This window comes from Psammomys obesus, unplaced genomic scaffold (assembly GCF_907164565.1).
Source record: "Psammomys obesus unplaced genomic scaffold, mPsaObe1.curated_primary_1811, whole genome shotgun sequence".
Classification (NCBI taxonomy): Eukaryota; Metazoa; Chordata; class Mammalia; order Rodentia; family Muridae; genus Psammomys; species Psammomys obesus.
The window spans coordinates 33927725-33945423 of record NW_026593286.1 but is presented as its reverse complement, the minus strand read 5'-3'; the positions used below and the strand labels follow the sequence as shown (position 1 = coordinate 33945423).

The following is a 17699-nucleotide window of genomic DNA, read 5'->3' as shown; positions in this document are numbered from 1 at the left end:
AAGAAAGGCTCATTCTCCCTCTCTCAGCAGTGGTTAAGTGATTGTAGCTCTTTGTCCAGTGGTGAGACATCCTACGCTGGGTTATCAATCTGGTGTTGGAATTGTTTATGTCTCATTTAGGCAGCTGTATTGCTGACATTTCATGGGTATAGCTTCCCCGTCATATCTGGAAGACACAATCCTGTAGCAGATTTTCTGCTTCTCTGGCTCTTACCTTCAGTTTCTTATTCTTCAGTGTTCTCAGGTGCAGGAAAGGTGTTGTAAGTATATAAACTGGAGTCGGGTACTCCCCAGGCTTGTTTTCTGCATTTTGACTGCGTGTGAAGGCTTTTCGTCTGTCTTCTGAGAAAAGAATGTTCTTTGTAGGCTGAGAGCTACAGTTACTGTGGGTGTTCAGAATACAGTCGGACCTTACACTGGCTTAGGAAGGTGACGGTAGGAGGCTCTCCTTTGACATGTGTGATCCCACCAGCCAGCGGTGACTGGCTAGATTTATAGTGCCTGGCACCCTTTCCCTCCTATTGAGTATGCCGTAGGTCCAATTAGATAGCTGTTGGTTACTGCCAAGATAAAAGCGCCGCTATTGCACCTTTAGGAACTCTTGCCGTGTGGGTCATTGTTGTGATTCACAGGCCTCCCAGTCAGGTAGGACTGTTAGATGTTTTCCTCCATTGGCAGTTTACCTCACACCTCTTAATACCAGGAAAGCTAGTCCTCATGGAGGGAGAGATTTCAGGTCAGATTAAGCTTAAGTCCTCTAAATCCTGTGTCTATGGTGTCTTCAGCCATAGCGCCCTCTGGGAGGTCACCAAGAGCAACAATCGCTTCTTGTTCTGGGAGTTTCTTGGACTACCTGGACAAACACCCAAAAGGAGGATTTTCATGCTTGGTCCTGGAGTTTTAGATAGTGTATGGCTCTTGAGGGCAGTATTATGGCTCCAAATGACGTAACTTCATTTAAACTATATACATACATATTAACATATATTTTTTAAATATACATGTGTGCATTTGTGTATTATGTGTAATTTCGATTAGATATAAAATTACATGATTTTATATGGCTTTTGAAAACACCCATAACATTGGCACTCAGGAGTACGCTGAAGAGGTTAAAGATGAGGGGTCGTGGGTTGCTTTGTTTATTATGGAACCATGGCTACAGAAGTTATCATCAAGCCTTGTCAGAGAGTTCCTGATTTTCTACAAGAGTAACTGAAAGTTCTTCTAACTCTTTTCTTTGTTTTCTTAGTTCACATATCAGTTTCTAAGGAATATCAGCTACTGTCTTGTCAAAGAGCAGAACATTCCGCACTGCTTCCACTAGCTCCATTTTCACAGTAATCTATTCTGGGAAGAAATCTGAAGCCCAAATAGAAGGAAGGATCAGGGAGGCGTTGGGATGACACAAAACTGTAGGTTTTGTGAATGTATGGTGGGTCCCCCCCCCCCAGGCATATACATTTATAAAGTTGATTTAAAAATAAAAAGGTAAAAATGATGTTATTTGACATTTAGAAGAAATGTTTTGACATATATATATGAGTTAGTGGTGCGAATTCCATAAAGTCAGCAGGAGTGAGATTGGGGAAACATAAGTCTCCTTGGAGATGGCGCTTGCTCGCTACTGTGGCCTTGCCGTTTCTCACAATAGTGTCTGTCTGTCACTTCTGCTTTCACTGAGGCCACTGAGGATGGAGGCATTCTCTTCAAAGGTGTTAGGGCTATGTGAACTTTGGTTTGGGCTCTGGGTTAAAAGAATCAACAGCGTCAAAGTTTTTCTGGGACGCTTAGGCTAAGTCGGTGTGTGCTGTACAGCAGATGTTAACAGTGTGGGAATATTAAGGTCCATTCCGTGGATATTAATCAGCAGAAGTATTGTGTCTGCAGAGAGATGTGTAGAGTGGTGTTACATATGTGGTGACTTGTCAAGCCAGTGTCACCTGTGTAGGGTGTTAAAAACATTCAGCACGAACAGACTCCTGCTGTGTCAGTTTGTGTTGAGGGCAGCTTGAGTGTGAGAGCCTTGTGGAGAAGGGGTATAGGCCTTCCCTTGGAGCAGCCATCGGTTTGGTGTTTAATCAAATTCTATGATGGATCTGAGACAGCAGAATAAACATTCATAACGGACCGGTTCTCCAATCAGCCATGGCTGAGTTGGCCGTGGACTTAGCTTGGTTAGAATGAAGAGGCAGAACCACCAGGAGCCTCACCAGCCTCCCTCGCTGGGTGGACAGTATATTGCAGTCAGCCCTCTGGCGAGTCTTCCTGGCAACCCTTCCCTCCAGTTTACACAGAACTGGGATGCGGGCCAGCAGGAACAGGTGCTTTCCAGTTCTGGGAATAGGCCCGGGCTACAGATGCTCATATCCAGTCTACTTAAACATTAGTCGCAGAGACTAAAGAGCGAATGTCCTTGGTGAAAGGACACGTGTAGACCAGACACAGTAATGGGGTGGTAGGGTGCCAACACCAGAAAGTGGCATGGCAGCTGTCTTTGGAGTTGCAGAACAAGGGGTTCAGTGTTAGAAAAACCTGTTTGCTTTTGACATCTGTGGGCACAGCGCCGGGGCAGAGCGGCTGAAGCTGTTTTGAGGTCAGTTCACCTTTGCTGCGGGCTGTTGGTTTTACGCCTGCACTCTTATTCTATCAAAACTGCCTTTGATGTTCAACCAAGTAACCACTAATTGGAGCCTTGTAATTAGAAACTTCTCAAAAAGAAACCTTACGCAGAAAATATCAGATTGCACTTTAGAAACATGCCCTTCTAATACTAGTAAGGACCGCTCCAGCTCTTGTCTGCCAGGACCTTTGGAGCATCCTACGTCTTTCAAGTTGTTATGGGTGAGTCTTTGGAGATGGAAATGGTTTGAAGCTTCTGCAGTGGTGGCTTCTCCAGGTCTTTCAGTGCTGTCCGATGGCAAACATAAGGGATGATAACTTAGATTTCAAGGTCATCCCCCCCCCCAGTGGAAGGTCCTTTGAGATATTAGAACATTGCAACAATGCTAGTTTGTTGAATTTTTATTTGAAATGCAGGAAGTTACATTAGCACCAATGCAGAGGTGAATGTCAATCCTTTATCTTTTCTTATTAGATCTGTTAACCTAGAGGTGGAGAGCATAAGCATGCAAGGCAGAGTAGAGGAATCAACAAGCCCTGCCTTCTGTCATCCTGCTGAATGGTTCTTTTGTGAAAACAGTGGCAAGGATTCTCTAACACTGGGAACTGAAATTCATAAAGCTTTCGGAATCGCATTTTTCAAGTTTAGCTTAGGTTTTTCTATTATTCAGCTCACTGGTGGTGAAGCAATTTTGTTGACATTTTCTGCAAGTGGATTAGGCTTGCAATCATTGCCCGCAGCACCCAGATGGCCTTTCAAATGTTGCACCCTTGAAGGAACCCATCACAGGGAATCTAGAGAACTATAGCAGGTCTGTCACAGACAATGCTGTTCACCATTAACACCTTTTGCTGACGGACGTCTTCAGTTCATTTTTGCTTTCTCCTGTTTAAAAAAAAAATAGCGGTTTAAAAAAACCTTTACTGTGGAGTGAGCAACTCTTCTGCGTATCACACAATTCTATAGCCTTGAAGTGATGAGATAGTCAGTTATCGGAGGTGAAGGAGGATGACTCATCCCGGGGATCCCCAAATAAGCTTCCACATTCGTGCAGGTACCTCTTAAAAAACAGCCTGGGTCTTTTCCAGGACAGATTAGTGTTGCAATCCTGATTTTACTCGTGGGACCATCTTCCCAAGCTTCCTTGAATTCTTTGTGTCACTGTCAAAATGTCTTTAGCTCTCAAGGTTCATCATTCTCGGAGTTCTGGTTCTTCCCAAATTTTGTGGGCTGCCATCTTTGCAGACCAACTTGCATGGGAGGTCACCTGGGCTCATTGCTATTACAAGGAGGAATCATCTCTGAGAATTAAATAATGAGTCCCTCACACTAATAGTGTCCTTCAGAGTCTTAGTTGATGTCCGTTAGGAACTGAGTTCTTTAGTGATCTCTTTGGAACTGATCTATTAGGATTTATGATGGTATCTTTTTAAAGATTTATTTTAATTTTATTTTTGAAGTGTTTTACCTGCGTATATGTCTGTGTGTCATGTGTACCAGTGCCTATAGAGGCCAGAAGAGGGTATTGGACTTCCTGGGGCTGGAGTAAATGACTGGAGTAAAATGGAAGTAATTTCCTCATATATTAGGAAGTGGACGGCACTGTTACTGTTGACAGTAAAGTATTGTATTACTTACTGAGCAAGTGAAACAGAGACATAGGGGAAACCCGCATAGGTAGATAATCCCACACCTGGAACAGCACTCTCCTAAACAACCTGGTGGTGACAGGTGTGGGAGTTTTCCTCAGGAGCTGTTGGTCAGGGAGGCTTCAGAGGCCCCCAAACAATGCAGGCTCTAGTCATTTCTACTGCTGTCAACCAGGACTAGAGAGTAGACCCTATCGCTAAAGACACCACCACATAGCTCAGCTGCAGGCTGGACTGGAGCTGGAATTGTCCTCTCTACCGGTTAATGTTCAAAGTGGGAGAAGGTAAATGCAGACACATGGGCGAGAAAGGGCTTAGGTGGCCTTATCCAGTTACAAACTGTGAATTATAAAGTCAACCTTCCAGGCAAGAAATGCCCAGATATAAAACAGTAGCACAACTGTTATGGGGGCAACCAGCTATCCTCTGGTTGGATTTGAGGCCTGAACCACCAACTGAGTCCTCTGAGTAGTGCTGTAAACGCAGCCAACAACCCACGTCTAGGCAGTTCATAGCCTAAGTGGAGAGCTTGCTACTGTTGTTTGACCAAATTCACACGGCACCAAATTTTCTTCCCATTGTCTGTGTTTACACCCATGACAGAAGCTACTCTCAACTTTAACCAGAGGATCTTCTCTTTTTAGTGAACGTTAGTAAATACAGAGAGTATGGATAGCCAAGATTCTGAGAATAAGTAGTTGTTGAAGACCCAGCCCTAAATAAAATATTCTAAGTTTCAAAGAACATTGTGAAATAGGGGATAAAAGAAAGGTGAGAGCTAGAATATGGGGATAATGGCTGTTAAATGCCATCATCTGGGCACAACATAGCCATTGCAGTCATGAACTCAAAGCAGCTGGGTTGCTAGCTGGGCAAGAACAGTCAGCAGTCTTGGGGAAAGAGCTCATGGGCCCCTGCTACTTACTTAAACTGTTGGCTATTGAATCAGGGAGAGGGGAAGTCATTCTCTTTGGCTGTATATCTACTGCCAAGCCCAGCAGACTCCAATAATATAGCTTAAATCCATGGTCACACAGATAGCTCTCTGTTGGTCATAAAATAAAATGAATAGACAAGAATATGAGACAGAGATTTATAGAGAAGGGAAGTAGGCAGGGGTAGGAGGAAGGTAAAAGAAGCTATGGGATGATGAGAGTAATCAGCATGTATTGTATACATGTAAAATTGTCAAAGAAAATCAATTAAAAAAATCTAAAAATCTAATGGATCGATGAGCGTGTATAATGGAACTATCTTTTTGTTTTATAAAGTATGTAAATTGTAGTTTAGCATAATAGTTTAAAAAGCAATGTTTTGTTTGTTTGGGGCTCAGAGCTCAGAAAAGCCACAGCCAAAGCTGTGTTAAGCTGAAACTGAAAGCATGCATGCTCATTGTGATCAATCTATAGTTCTCCAAACCCCCTTGAGTTAAAAATTCAGCATTCTTCTTGTCATGACGATATGTATGGAACAAGGGCCTCAGACGTATTTCAACTTTTTCAGTGGCAAGTAGAATGTCTCTAAAATATACATTGCCATTTTTCCCCAAAAGTGAGCTGAACACTGATAACTTAAATAAGACCTTCAATCATTATTGCAATTAAGTGACACATATTCTAATAAGCAGTCCCGTGCACCCTGTAGCCCTTGTAAACATCTTCATTCCCCACACAGTTAAACTGTCATTCTGTGGTGCAACAATCCCAGGTCATGTTTAAATAGTTTCATGCAATATTCCAAATACAGCAACATTTTATACAGGTGCTGTTTTAGTTTCTCAAGTGAAGGATGTTGATAAAGGGGTTTTGGCTTATTTTTTTTAATGCTAGTTTTTCTTTTTTGTAAAGTTCATATAGTTTATAAAATATTTTGTTTGCATCCATCCACCATTACCTCTCTCCAACTTTCATAGTCCCACCTCCCACCTCCCTCTCAACTTCGTGTCCTCCCAGTTCACATTACCATTAACCCCTTTTGCCACGGACCGGCCCAGTCGGGCTCCCGGCATCCTCGGGAGAACAAGGGTATGGACAGGAAGACACGGATGCGGCGAATTGACAGACAGAGACCACCAGTGAGGCTTTGGAATCTGCTGCAACTTTACTGAAGTCAAGCTAGTATTTTTATAGTGATCTCACAAGGAAGCACCTTACAATTGGCATGCTTTCCAGAACATTCAGACTTTTACCAAGGATATAAAGTTTATGTTTTAACATGGGGCAGTGCCCACAAGAAATCTTTGCCTAGAAACTTTCTGATCAACACAAACAAGAAACAAAAACCTCAAACTATGGTTTCATTATCACTGACTAGTGAAGAGGAAAAGTCAGGAGCTGTAATAGTCCTCTGAGCCAAGTCAAATACCTGCCAAAGTCTAAACACACCTTTGTCAACCATCCTCCCTTATGTCCTGCTAAAGATTTATGATCTTCCCTAGGAACAAGACGCTGAAGGGAGGGGTAAACTCGTGCCAGCTGTACTTCTCATGTTATTTTTCCTTAAGAAGGAGCCCATTATTTTTTTACTATTCCTATAATGCCTTTTGATACTGAATCTAATTCATTACTTTTCTTAAACTTATTCCTTTTACATTTTATTCTTATTAAAGCCTTTAATAATCTACTAATAATAAATTTCTTTATAAAATTAGTTGTGCTGTTTCAGGAGTCACAGAGAAAGATCAAAAAACTCATTAATCCAGCCCCAGAACCGCAACCGAAAAAGCGTAGAAATCTCAGAACGCGTCTTTTTGCCAGACGGGGGGTTCTGCCAGGGACCTCCAGAGAGCATAATCCCGAAGGACACACATCTCTTAGTCTGAGTAGCGCTATCTATTGACAGGCTACACCAGGCGCTGAAGTGGGTGTGGCACCTTTAGTGCAATTCGTGCTGTGCTTATGCACATGGACATGAGCAACCCCCCCATCAGCCGTGTCTCCACACGAGAGGTGACTTCTCCGCACTCGGGAGCCATCAGATGCCAATAGTTCCACGTCTCCCCATGCAGGAATTCTGACAGGCTTTATCTCGTGCGCCTCATGTGCGGGTGACGACAGCTGCTGTGAGTTGATGTGCTTAGCGTCACGTTCAGACACCTGCATTTCACAGCTCTTCCTCCCATCCGCCGGCTCTCGTGTTCTTTCTGTCCATTATTCCAGGGTGTTTCCGAGCTTTGGCTGGGCGATGTGGAAATGCATGATGCACCGGCTGTTGATCACTCATCTGTTTAGGCTTCATATTTTGACTCATTCTTAATCTCTGCATTAATTCTGACCAGAGCTGTAGCAGCACAAAGGTGTGGGGTAAACATAAATATTTAGAATGCAGTTTGGCAGCGTGAGCATTTAGCAAAATAGCAACAGTAGGATAGTCCACAGGGCTTCTCCCCAGGTATGCACAACCAGACATGAAATTGCTCCTGTGGAGCAGGCCTTCTCTCCAATCAGAAATGGCTTGTTATCCTCATAACTGCCACGCCACTCTTGTACCCGTGCACACATCTTGCAGGAGGGCCAGTATTACAGCGTGCAGAGTCCACCACTTGGTGAGACTACTGATGTCTTTTCTTCCCCAACAACACAGAGCACTTTCTGGCGCTGTGATCTGGAGGTTGGTTTCTTTGTGCCCAAAAGTGGGCAGTGTCTTCAGGCCGTTACCATCTACTTATGGTGGGTCACTGTTGTAGGGTTTCTGTTGCCGTGAAGAGGCACTGTGACCACGGCAACTCATAAAGAAAAACATTTCATTGGGGCTGCCTTACAGTTCAGAGGCTTAGTCCATCTTTGTCATGGTGGGAAGCATGGTGGCATTCAGGCAGACATGGTGCTGGAGAGGTAGCTGAGAGTTCTACATGTGGATCGACAGACAAGCAAGAATACACACACAGAGAAGGGGGAGAGAGGAAGGGGGAGAGAGAGGAGAGAGGGAAAGTGGAAGAGGGGGAGAGAGAGAGAGAGAGGAAAGGGGGAGAGAGATAAAGACTGGGCTTGGCTTGAGCATCTGAGACCTCAATGAACAGAGTCATGCCTACTCCCCAAAAGCTATTCTTCCTAATAGTGCCACTCCCTACAGACCTATGGGGAACATTTTCATTCAAGCCGCCACAGCAACCAAGATCAGGGGCAATAGCCTGTGTTATTAGGGGTGCTTCAGGTCTTCCCCGATACCCTACTAGGGAGGGATTCAACTCCGGGCATAAAAACTTAGAATTTATAACCCATGTTTGCTTACTCATGCAGGGTACCTCTGTTCAAATTCATTTTTGTAGGCATTATATCTCTTAATTAGCTTTAAAACTTCTTCCTGTATCCTTAGTTTTGGCTAACCCACACTCTACCCTCTCCTTTCCGTAATCCCTGTCCCCTCACTTAAACCTTGAACTCCGAGAATTCCTCCCATCTCTTGAGCTTTTAACCTTTTAAAATAATGTGGAGACTCCCTGACCTTTAGCTTTCGAGTCAGTGATGGCCGCACAAGCCTACCGTTGTCTAGCTATCATACAGTGGCTGGAGTAAACCATGCTGTCTACGTCACGTTGGTCTCTATGGGCAGCTTTTCCATCAGTGGCGTCTAGCGGGTATGGGATCCCTGGCTGTGGATCTGTACTCTCCCATGGAAAGACTATCAGGAAGTAAATCTGCCTGAGATTGGGAGTGCCCTCAGATACTCACATGGCTTAGCGATAACCTTCACTTCTTTGTGTGTGTGGTTGTGTACATGTATGGCTCTTTCTGTTCCCAGAGTCCCAGCTAACTGCCTGGAATGTTTGTGGTATGCCCTGAGACAATCCACACATTTCCTTCACATGGGACAAAGGCACTGGCCACTGTATTTTCCTCTGCTCTCACGAACTGACTCCACAAGGGAGGTGCCTCTCACGGGAAGGGTGGGTGTGGAAGAGCTGTGATGGCTTCTGAGAGTGACTCTGCCAGATTCGGAAACATTGGAGGAGACTGCAGGTTTCGGTAAGAGAAGTAGGAAAAACCACTAATGTCTTAAATATCTTCCAATAGATTATAAAACATTTGACTAATTTATGATGATTTGTAGTTAGAATTCTATTTCCCTTCATGGGTGTGGTATCATGAGATAATGAGACATCACTTCATGCTTGGCATCTCAGTTTTCAATATGGCATTGGCTATTATTTGATGTCCTGATAGTATGTTATTGACTGCAATCTGCTTATGAATCCCAAACCTATGAGATATTATTGTATGAAAGATAGTATTGTATGATATCTTCCTAGATATCGTAAGGACTAACTTATCAGAATTATTAAAGAGGTGGCGCTGTGATACAGTCCAAATCCTGTTGGATATTTCCTGATTTCTAAGCAATGTACTTTAATTGCCATTACGTAGTTAACAGAATTTGGCGAGGAATGTCTAGTGTTTGTTTTTAAATATGTATTAACTATCATTAGTTTTTAGCTTCAACTTCTTGCAATGAAGTGTTGTGATTTTTCATGTTTCCAACTGGTACATTCTCAGTTTGTTGGAACTGCTGTGCAACCTTATGTTCAGAAGCCAAATAATCATGGAGGCCGAGGGAGTGGTACTTGCCTCTCATGGCTGTTCTTTGTGTCCCATCAGCATTGTGTGTTGGGGAGACTCCATGCTACTCTTACCTTCCCCTCTGAGCTGTGAATTCCCATAGGCTTCCTGACAGAAAAGGAGTGGCAGCTTGACATTCTTTCAAGTTGAGGATTTTTTTTTTTGCATTAATTTTGTGTTATATGCATGACAGCCCCAGATTCTTTTTTGTGTACAAGAAGTGTTTCAATTTATATGCCACTAAGAAAATAAAACCCTCTTTGTTTCACGCTCCCTCCAAGACCCCTGCTTGAGGAGAGGAGCATCAAAACATTATTTAAAATGCCTTTTTGGAATGTGCCTTAAGTACACACTATTCAAGAATCAATTGCCTGATATAGCTTGAGGGAAATGCTATAAGGACAGAGATGTTTGTGACAGAATGGAGAGAGGGGCAGATTCTTTGTTAGGGGAAATTTCTGAGCAAAAACTGGGAAGAATCACTAAAGAGAGTAGGGTCCTTAGTAACACACATCACCGCTGTAAAATTTTTTAGAATAAGAAACTAAATTGCTCTTCTAGTTCCAATGTCTTAATTGGGAAGTTCCAAGGGAGAAAGACTGTATGGTTTCTTGAGCCACAGAACAGAAAGATACCCTAATCCTAGCTCTTGTAAACAATTAAATCCAACCCTTGTATGCAAGTTCTTCATAGCCTTTCATTTTTATTCCTTCATTCACTACTGATTTTAATGTGTATGTGTGTGTGTTTCCTCTGCCAGTGTGTGCCGTCGCCTGGGTCTATAGGAGATGATGTATCTGTGTTCTTGTGCACTGGTACAAACTGTTTTCTCCAATAGACCATTGTATTCTAGAGAGACTGACTTCTGTTCACCAGAACTGGCACAGTCTGGCATTTAGGCTTGGGTGCCACCTCTCAAAACTGGGGCAATGAGAGTGGGCTGATTAAAATGCACTTCAGAACCTGCTGCAGGAAAAGAGATGTGAGTGTGTTTGTTATGCATTCATGTCACCAAGATTGATAGCGCGGTGTGTTTCTCTTTTTTTCTCTTACAACTACCAAAAAAAAAAAAAAAATAATAATAATACCAGTTTACTTTTAAAATTGATGATCATTTTCAAACTAAGTCTAAAGACTTACAAGCAAAACTATGAAAATGATCTTAGGTGTAGTCACATATGACTTTTTAGTAAAGAGAGTTTTCCATTTTTAAAAATGCTGTCAATATGCACACCCTTGCAAACAGACTCTCGTAGAAGCGTTTTAAACATGCTCCCCAAGTCCGTATTACACAACAGTTGCAGTTATTGACAACGGTAGTAGAAAAGCTTAAGTGCTTTTCAGATCATTTATAGCAGTTTATTGGGGTCATTAAATCATAAACAGCCTTTCAACCTGTTTTCTTCATTCTTACAACTTTGAGGAAGGCCAAAAGATATCCCAGTTATCTTCACAGAAGGGCAAGTGGCCCACACTGCCACTGGTGGAAGACACTCTGACACTTATCCCTGCCTGGGGGGCTCTTACTCTGTCCTGTATTTCTGGTCCCACATCCCATCTGCAGATTCTGTCAGTCAGGGACATATGGGCAGCCATTTTCTTCTTTGTCTCTGTTGTTCCGTGGGTAACAATGAGTAGGTGACTTCCTTGTACTTTGGGGAGGCTATGATTTACTCTTGAAAGAGCCCATATCTTGAAGTGGTGAGGACCACAGACCCTTGAAGTAACTGTAGATCCACACCCAGGAGCTATGGGACTCAGGAAAAGGTGGTCACACTGGGGCTCTGTTTTCCAGGAGGTAAACTGAGCTTAATAAAAATACCTATCTCCTGGGAGGTTGTGACAACTGAATGAAAGATTACCTGCACAGAGTAGGTCCTTTATGTGTTCTAATACCTTTACTTAATAATTTCATTCTATAAATTATAAGGGGCTTCAGTATTCAGGTCCAGAGAGGCTTCATTCATTATTCATGCTGTCAAGAGACTTCTCCAGTTTCTAGGGATGCTGTGAACACTTGCCCCCAGGAAATGCATCTCTAACTGACAGGCCTCTGCCTGCAGTCTCTGCTTATTGCCTTTGAGGATCTTAGTCTCAGGGTGTGTTGGAAGGGGCCCTGGGCCTAGAAGGAAAGACTATAGTACATCCTTAGGGGGCTGTGAGCTTGTGCCAGCCATGTAACCTCATAATTCCTATCTCCTCACAAGAAAGCTTCACCCATCCAGCCTCCAAGTGTACTTCTAAAATCCTGGTCCATGTTTGTGGTTACTGAAGTCAGTCCATGTTAGCACAAACCCTGGGCGATGTGGAGCCACTGCTTACTTGAGGAATGAGCAAAAGGACTTAGCTGTCCCTACAACAGCTAGGTCAGAGTCACCTACTGACTTTATGCAGTTTGTGGTAATGAACATTGTTAGGCATTTGAAAGCAAGTAGTCTATATACATCACAAGAAAATGGCATCCATAAAATTAAAGAAAGGTTGCATTCTATCGTGGAAAATGTCTGGCAGACAATTGTCATCTCTCCGAATGAGACTATGCTTCATAGAATGCTCTTGTAGTCAGTACGGCCCCTGCACCCTCAGCTTTTCAGGGTCATGGCCGCCTACACTGGTGAGGATGGGAGGAAGTTACTTCCTCTTTTGTCTGTGCGCCGCAGAAACACAGCCCACTTCGGCACACTTCTGATGTCCTTCAGGCCCTGAGCCAGTGTCCGTGCACACACTTAAACACTGTAATAATAAATTCAAGTCAAAAATAAAACTAGCAGGAAAAAATTTTTTCTGACACATTGATGCAAACGACAGCCAGCGTGTCCCAGCAACCCTGGTGTGCCTTTTGTTTTGATGGATGTGTGGTACCTTGAGAGGCAGACAGGAACATTGTCCTCAGGATGCTGCAAAGCACAGAAGGAAAGCGGATAGCTACTGATGCTCCAGCAGAGGTCTGCGGAAATAACCCAGTCAGAGCAGCTCGTCAGGCGTGAGGCTGTGTGAGGTCCACCACCGGATGCTTTCCTTTGTGCTGTTTTCTCTGGTGAGCTGGCTTAATTTTCAGTTGTATGGGAGAACATCTTTCCTCGTTTTCGTCAGAATCTGGAAGCGTCTGTCTGACTGGACAGGAACCGCGATAGCGTGCCTACTCTCAGACTGTGGGATGGGAGGTCCCGGTGTTCTCAGTGCGTTCACACGAGGTCCCGATGCGGTTCCTATGCCAAAGCGTGGCCAGCAAGCGTGCAGTGAGCTGGGAGGCTAGGTCTGAGGTTGCAGAACTGAAGCGCCAAGAAAATGGCTCCCATCATGCTGGAAAAGAACTTTGGGTATGTCCCTGGAAAGGTGAGCGCCTAAGTCTGGGTGTGTCTCAGACCTTGTCAGCGCGTCTCTGAAGAAACAGAGCAATGTCAGTGCATGAGCCTGGCCCATAACGTTCTTCTTTGCTATTTCTACCATTTGTAGGGACAAGGAGACCTGCTGAAGAACGCCAAGAATGAAGCTATAGAGAACATGAAGCAGATGCAGCTGGCCTGTTTGTCTTGTGGACTGAGTAAAGGCCCTGGCAGTGGGGCCGAGGCCAAGGGCAAGCGCAGCCTGGAAGCAATAGAGGAGAAGGAAAGTAGCGAGGAGAACGGGAAGTTGTGACCTGGGCAGTGCACATGCCCTTGTCAGGGACTCTGATTTCCCATTCTTGTCTTTGTGTTTTGTTCCATTCTTCAGATGCTCACAGAAATGATGCCCTCCATGGGCAGCTGTACATAAACATATGTTTTCACAGTGTCAGTATTTTCCTGTAGTTAATTTATCTAAGTTAAAACTTTTAGTAGCAGTGTTTTAAACTCTGAGCTGTGGCTGTCTGTGTGCATGTGTGTGTGTGTGTGTGTGTGTGTGTGTGTGTGTGAGAGAGAGAGAGAGACCCTGTTAAAATCTGTTCTCTGTTGTATTATTGGTTCCAGTTTTTATCTTTATCATCATTTGGAGACAGCTGATAATCTGAATCCTAATGGACATTTATTGTAACTCATTGCTGTGGTTAGTTTTGTCTCTCTGCCTTTGTCATTTAATTTTGGAGATCTTAGCACAGCTTATCATTGAAGAAAACCAAATTATCAAAGCAAAAGTGTTTCATAGATTACATGTAGATTTAAAAAAAAATCCTCAAAATTATAGTAGAAATAAAAGTGAATAAAAAAATCTTTTAAAATTAGAAATCTGGAAAGATAAATTAATTTCTTCATTTAGCAAAATCATTAAAATATTTACTATACAAAATCAAATTTAGGAAGTTTCTGTAGATGTTTGCTAAGCGTGTGCCTTTGGTAGAAAAGCTAGCCAGAGTAAATTGGTAGCTACCAGGCGGTACTCTGAAGCACACTAAATGATCTGTTGTAGCTGGGATTGTTGATGTGACAGTGGCATTCACTTGTGAAATTTCAAGCTTTGTAGGAAGACCTCTTCTCCTGAGGTGTGAGTTTGGGGTTCATTTTCTATTACCAATTGTGGGCAGACACAAGTACTTGGCAAGGACTAAATTTCATATAGGGTACTAAATTTAAAGACATTGTTAAAATAATATCATACCATCGTGTTGAGCTGACAAATTCTATAAGTCAGATAACATCTTTATGATTTGAGAGCTAGCAAATTAGACAACATATATGGGATAATTTTAAAACATACAGTAAGACACAAGCAAATGGCTAATTAGAGTACATAATTTTATCTAGATAATTTTACCCTAATGTCTTCATAAACTTCTTAAATGTAATGTTTATTCATTACCACCAACTGAGCTAAATGTTCTACGGTTATGAAAGAATATATTTATTTAAAACATTGCTTTTATTTTGAAAAGCTTCTTAATTAATTTGATTAACAAATATGCTAATTTGGGGGAGCCTAGAGAAGATAATTGTTGAAATTTTGCAAATAGCAACATCCTCTATAGCTACTGTGTTCTTCCCGAGTTTTCTTATTCTCTGTTCTCGTTGCACACTACCAAAAAAGTAAAGATGTCAAAAACAGATCTCTTGTTCTCTTTTCTTGTGAATTTATTGAAAAACAAACAAACAAACAAACCACAAAACAAAGGTTTTTTTTATGTAAAAATGTTAGAGAGCACACCATTTTCACAGACCATGTATCATAAATTTACTCACCAGGCTAAAACCAGGAACGTGTGGGGAGGGGACTGGGTTCATTTGAAGACAAATTCCCAAGGATGCAATGATTACCTGATGGTTTCTACCTGTTCCACTGAAGCCACTGTGGGATTAACAGTGAAGAAGAGTTGCTATGACTTCATATGAGGAAGGGTAAGCGCTACTGACAGAAAGAAGAGCTGCCTCACATCAGCCAGCTGGAGGCTTCCTCGGCGTCTCAAACTTCATTTGGATCAGTCCATGACTTACACGTGATAAAGCTGGGTGGCAAAAACATAAAGAATATACATAATTTTTTTTTCTTTGCTTTGGGGTCAAACATAGTCTTTAGAAGTCCCTAGTTCATTCCATCCATCCTTAAGCTCCGTTCATATGTAGCATCTATTGCATCTTGTGGAGAATATGCTGTGGACTCTTTCTTCTCTGATACTCTCTGGGCAGTTGTCAACACCTTTTTTTTTATGTTCAATTTTTTTGTTTGTTTTCCTTGAATTTATTTATTTATCTAATACAATGTATTCACTTTGTATCCCATCTGTAGCCCCCTCCCTCATCTCATCCCAGGCTCACCTTCCCTCCCTCTTTTCCCTTTATGGCCCTCCCATAGTCCACTGATAGGGAGGTTCTCCTCCCCTTCTATCTGACCCTAGCCTATCAGGTATCATCAGGACTGGCTGCATTGTCTTCCTCTATGGCCTATAGGATAAACATACTAAAATCTGAATACCTAAAGAACCTAAGCAAGCATTTAGTCAGAGTCCTCCTTCTTGATTAGTTTCTTTAGGTGTATAGATTTTAGTAGGTGTATCGTATATTATATGTCTAATATCCACTTGTGAGTGAGTATATACCCTATGTCTTTTTGCTTCTGGGATACCTCACTCAGGATGATCTTTTTCGGTTCCCACCATTTACCTGTAAATTTCATGATTTTTTTGCTGAGAAATATTCCATTGTGTAGATGTACCACATTTCTGTATCCATTCCTCAGTTGAGGGGCATCTGGGTTGTTTCCAGCTTCTGGCTATTACAAATAAAGCTGCTACAAACATGGTTGAGCAAATGTCCTGATATGCCTAGGAGTAGTACAGCTGAATCTTGAGGAAGCACTATTCCTAATTGTCTGAGAAAGTACCAGATTGATTTCCAAAATGGTTGTACAAGTTCACATTCCCACCAGTAGTGGGGAAGGGTTCCCCTTTCTTCACAACCTCTCCAGCATGTTTTGTCATTTGAGTTTTTGATCTTAGCCATTCTGACGGGTGTAAGGTGAAATCTCAGGGTTGTTTTGATTTGCATTTCCCTGATGACTAAGGACACTGAACATTTCTTTAAGTGTTTTTCGGCCATTTTGATATTCCTCTGTTGATAATTCTCTGTTTAGCTTTGTACCCCATTTTTAAATTGGATTATTTGATATGTTGCTGTTTAACTTCTTGAGTTCTCTATATATTCTGGATATTAGCCCTCTGTCAGATAAAAGGTTGGTGAAGATCCTTTCCCAATCTGTAGGCAGTCATTTTGTTCTGAGGACAGTGGGACTCTGGCTAAATGCTCAAACCCCTTACAGAAAGGCAAAGAGGAAGGATATCAGAAGAGGGAGAAAACAGAGAACAGGACAGGAGCCTGCCACAGAGAACTTTTAAAAGGATCTACCCTGCAGGGTATCAAAGCAGATGCTGAGACTTATGGCCAACCTTTGGGCAGAGTGCAGGGAATTTCATGAAAGTAGGAAATAATAAGACCTGAAGAGGACAGGAGCTCCACAAGGAGAGCAACAGAACTGAAAAAATCTGGGCACAGGGGTCTTTTCTGATACTGATGCTCCAACCAAGGACCATTCACGGAGATAAACTAGAACCCCTGCACAGATGTAGCCCATGGCAGTTTAGTGTCCAAGTAGGTTCCATAGTAATGGGAACAGGGACTGTCTCTGACATGAACTGAGTGGCCTGCTCTTTGATCACCTCTCCCTGAGGGGGAGCAACCTTTCCAGGCCACACAGGAAGACAGTGCAGCCACTCCTGATGAGACCTGATAGACTAGGATCAGAAGGAAGAGGAGGAAGACCTCCCCTATCAGTGGATTTGGGGAGGGGCATGCGTGGAGAAGGAAGAGGGAAGGTGGGATTGGGAGGTGAAGAGGGAGGGGGCCATGGGGGGGATACAAAATGAATAAAGTATAATTAATAAAAATTAAAATAAAAATGGAAAAAAAGGGAGCTAAGCAAGAATGAGGACCCTAGGGAAATTGCTCAATCCTCATTCAGAAAGGCAAATGGGATAGCAGAAGCGGAAGAAAACAGAGAACAGAACAGGAGTCTGCCACAGAAGGCCTCCGAAAGACTCTACCCTGCAGGGTATTACAGCAGAGGCTGAGACTCATAGCCAAACTTTGGGTAGAGTGCAGGGAATCTTATGAAGGAAGGGGGAGATAGAAAGACCTGTAAGGGAAAGGAGCTCCACAAAGGGACCAACAGAACCAAAAAAACGTAGGCCCAGGGCAAGGACCATGGATGGGGAGGACCTAGACCTCTGCTCAGATGTAGCCCATGGCAGCTCAGTCTCCAAGTGGGTATCCTAGTAAGGGGAACAGGGGCTGTCTCTGACATGAACTCAGTGTCAGCACCTTTTTATCCACTCCCTGAGCATCTCTGTTAGCCAGGAAGAGTTCAGGAAGTTCTGCTAGTCAGACACAGCCCAGAAAGAAACTTTAG

The 17699-nt window shown here is 42.9% G+C and overlaps 1 protein-coding gene across 1 annotated transcript in view; it reads left to right on the top strand.

Moving 5' to 3' along the window:
• Nucleotides 1-13989, top strand: part of Plcl1 (phospholipase C like 1 (inactive)) — a 317598-nt gene extending 303609 nt beyond the window's left edge. The window contains exon 6 of the mRNA XM_055617026.1: nt 13284-13989. Within this exon, the coding sequence (XP_055473001.1) occupies nt 13284-13466 (183 nt within the window). The 3' untranslated portion in view covers nt 13467-13989. The remainder of the gene's footprint in view (nt 1-13283) is intronic.
• The last annotated feature ends 3710 nt before the right edge of the window (nt 13990-17699 follow it).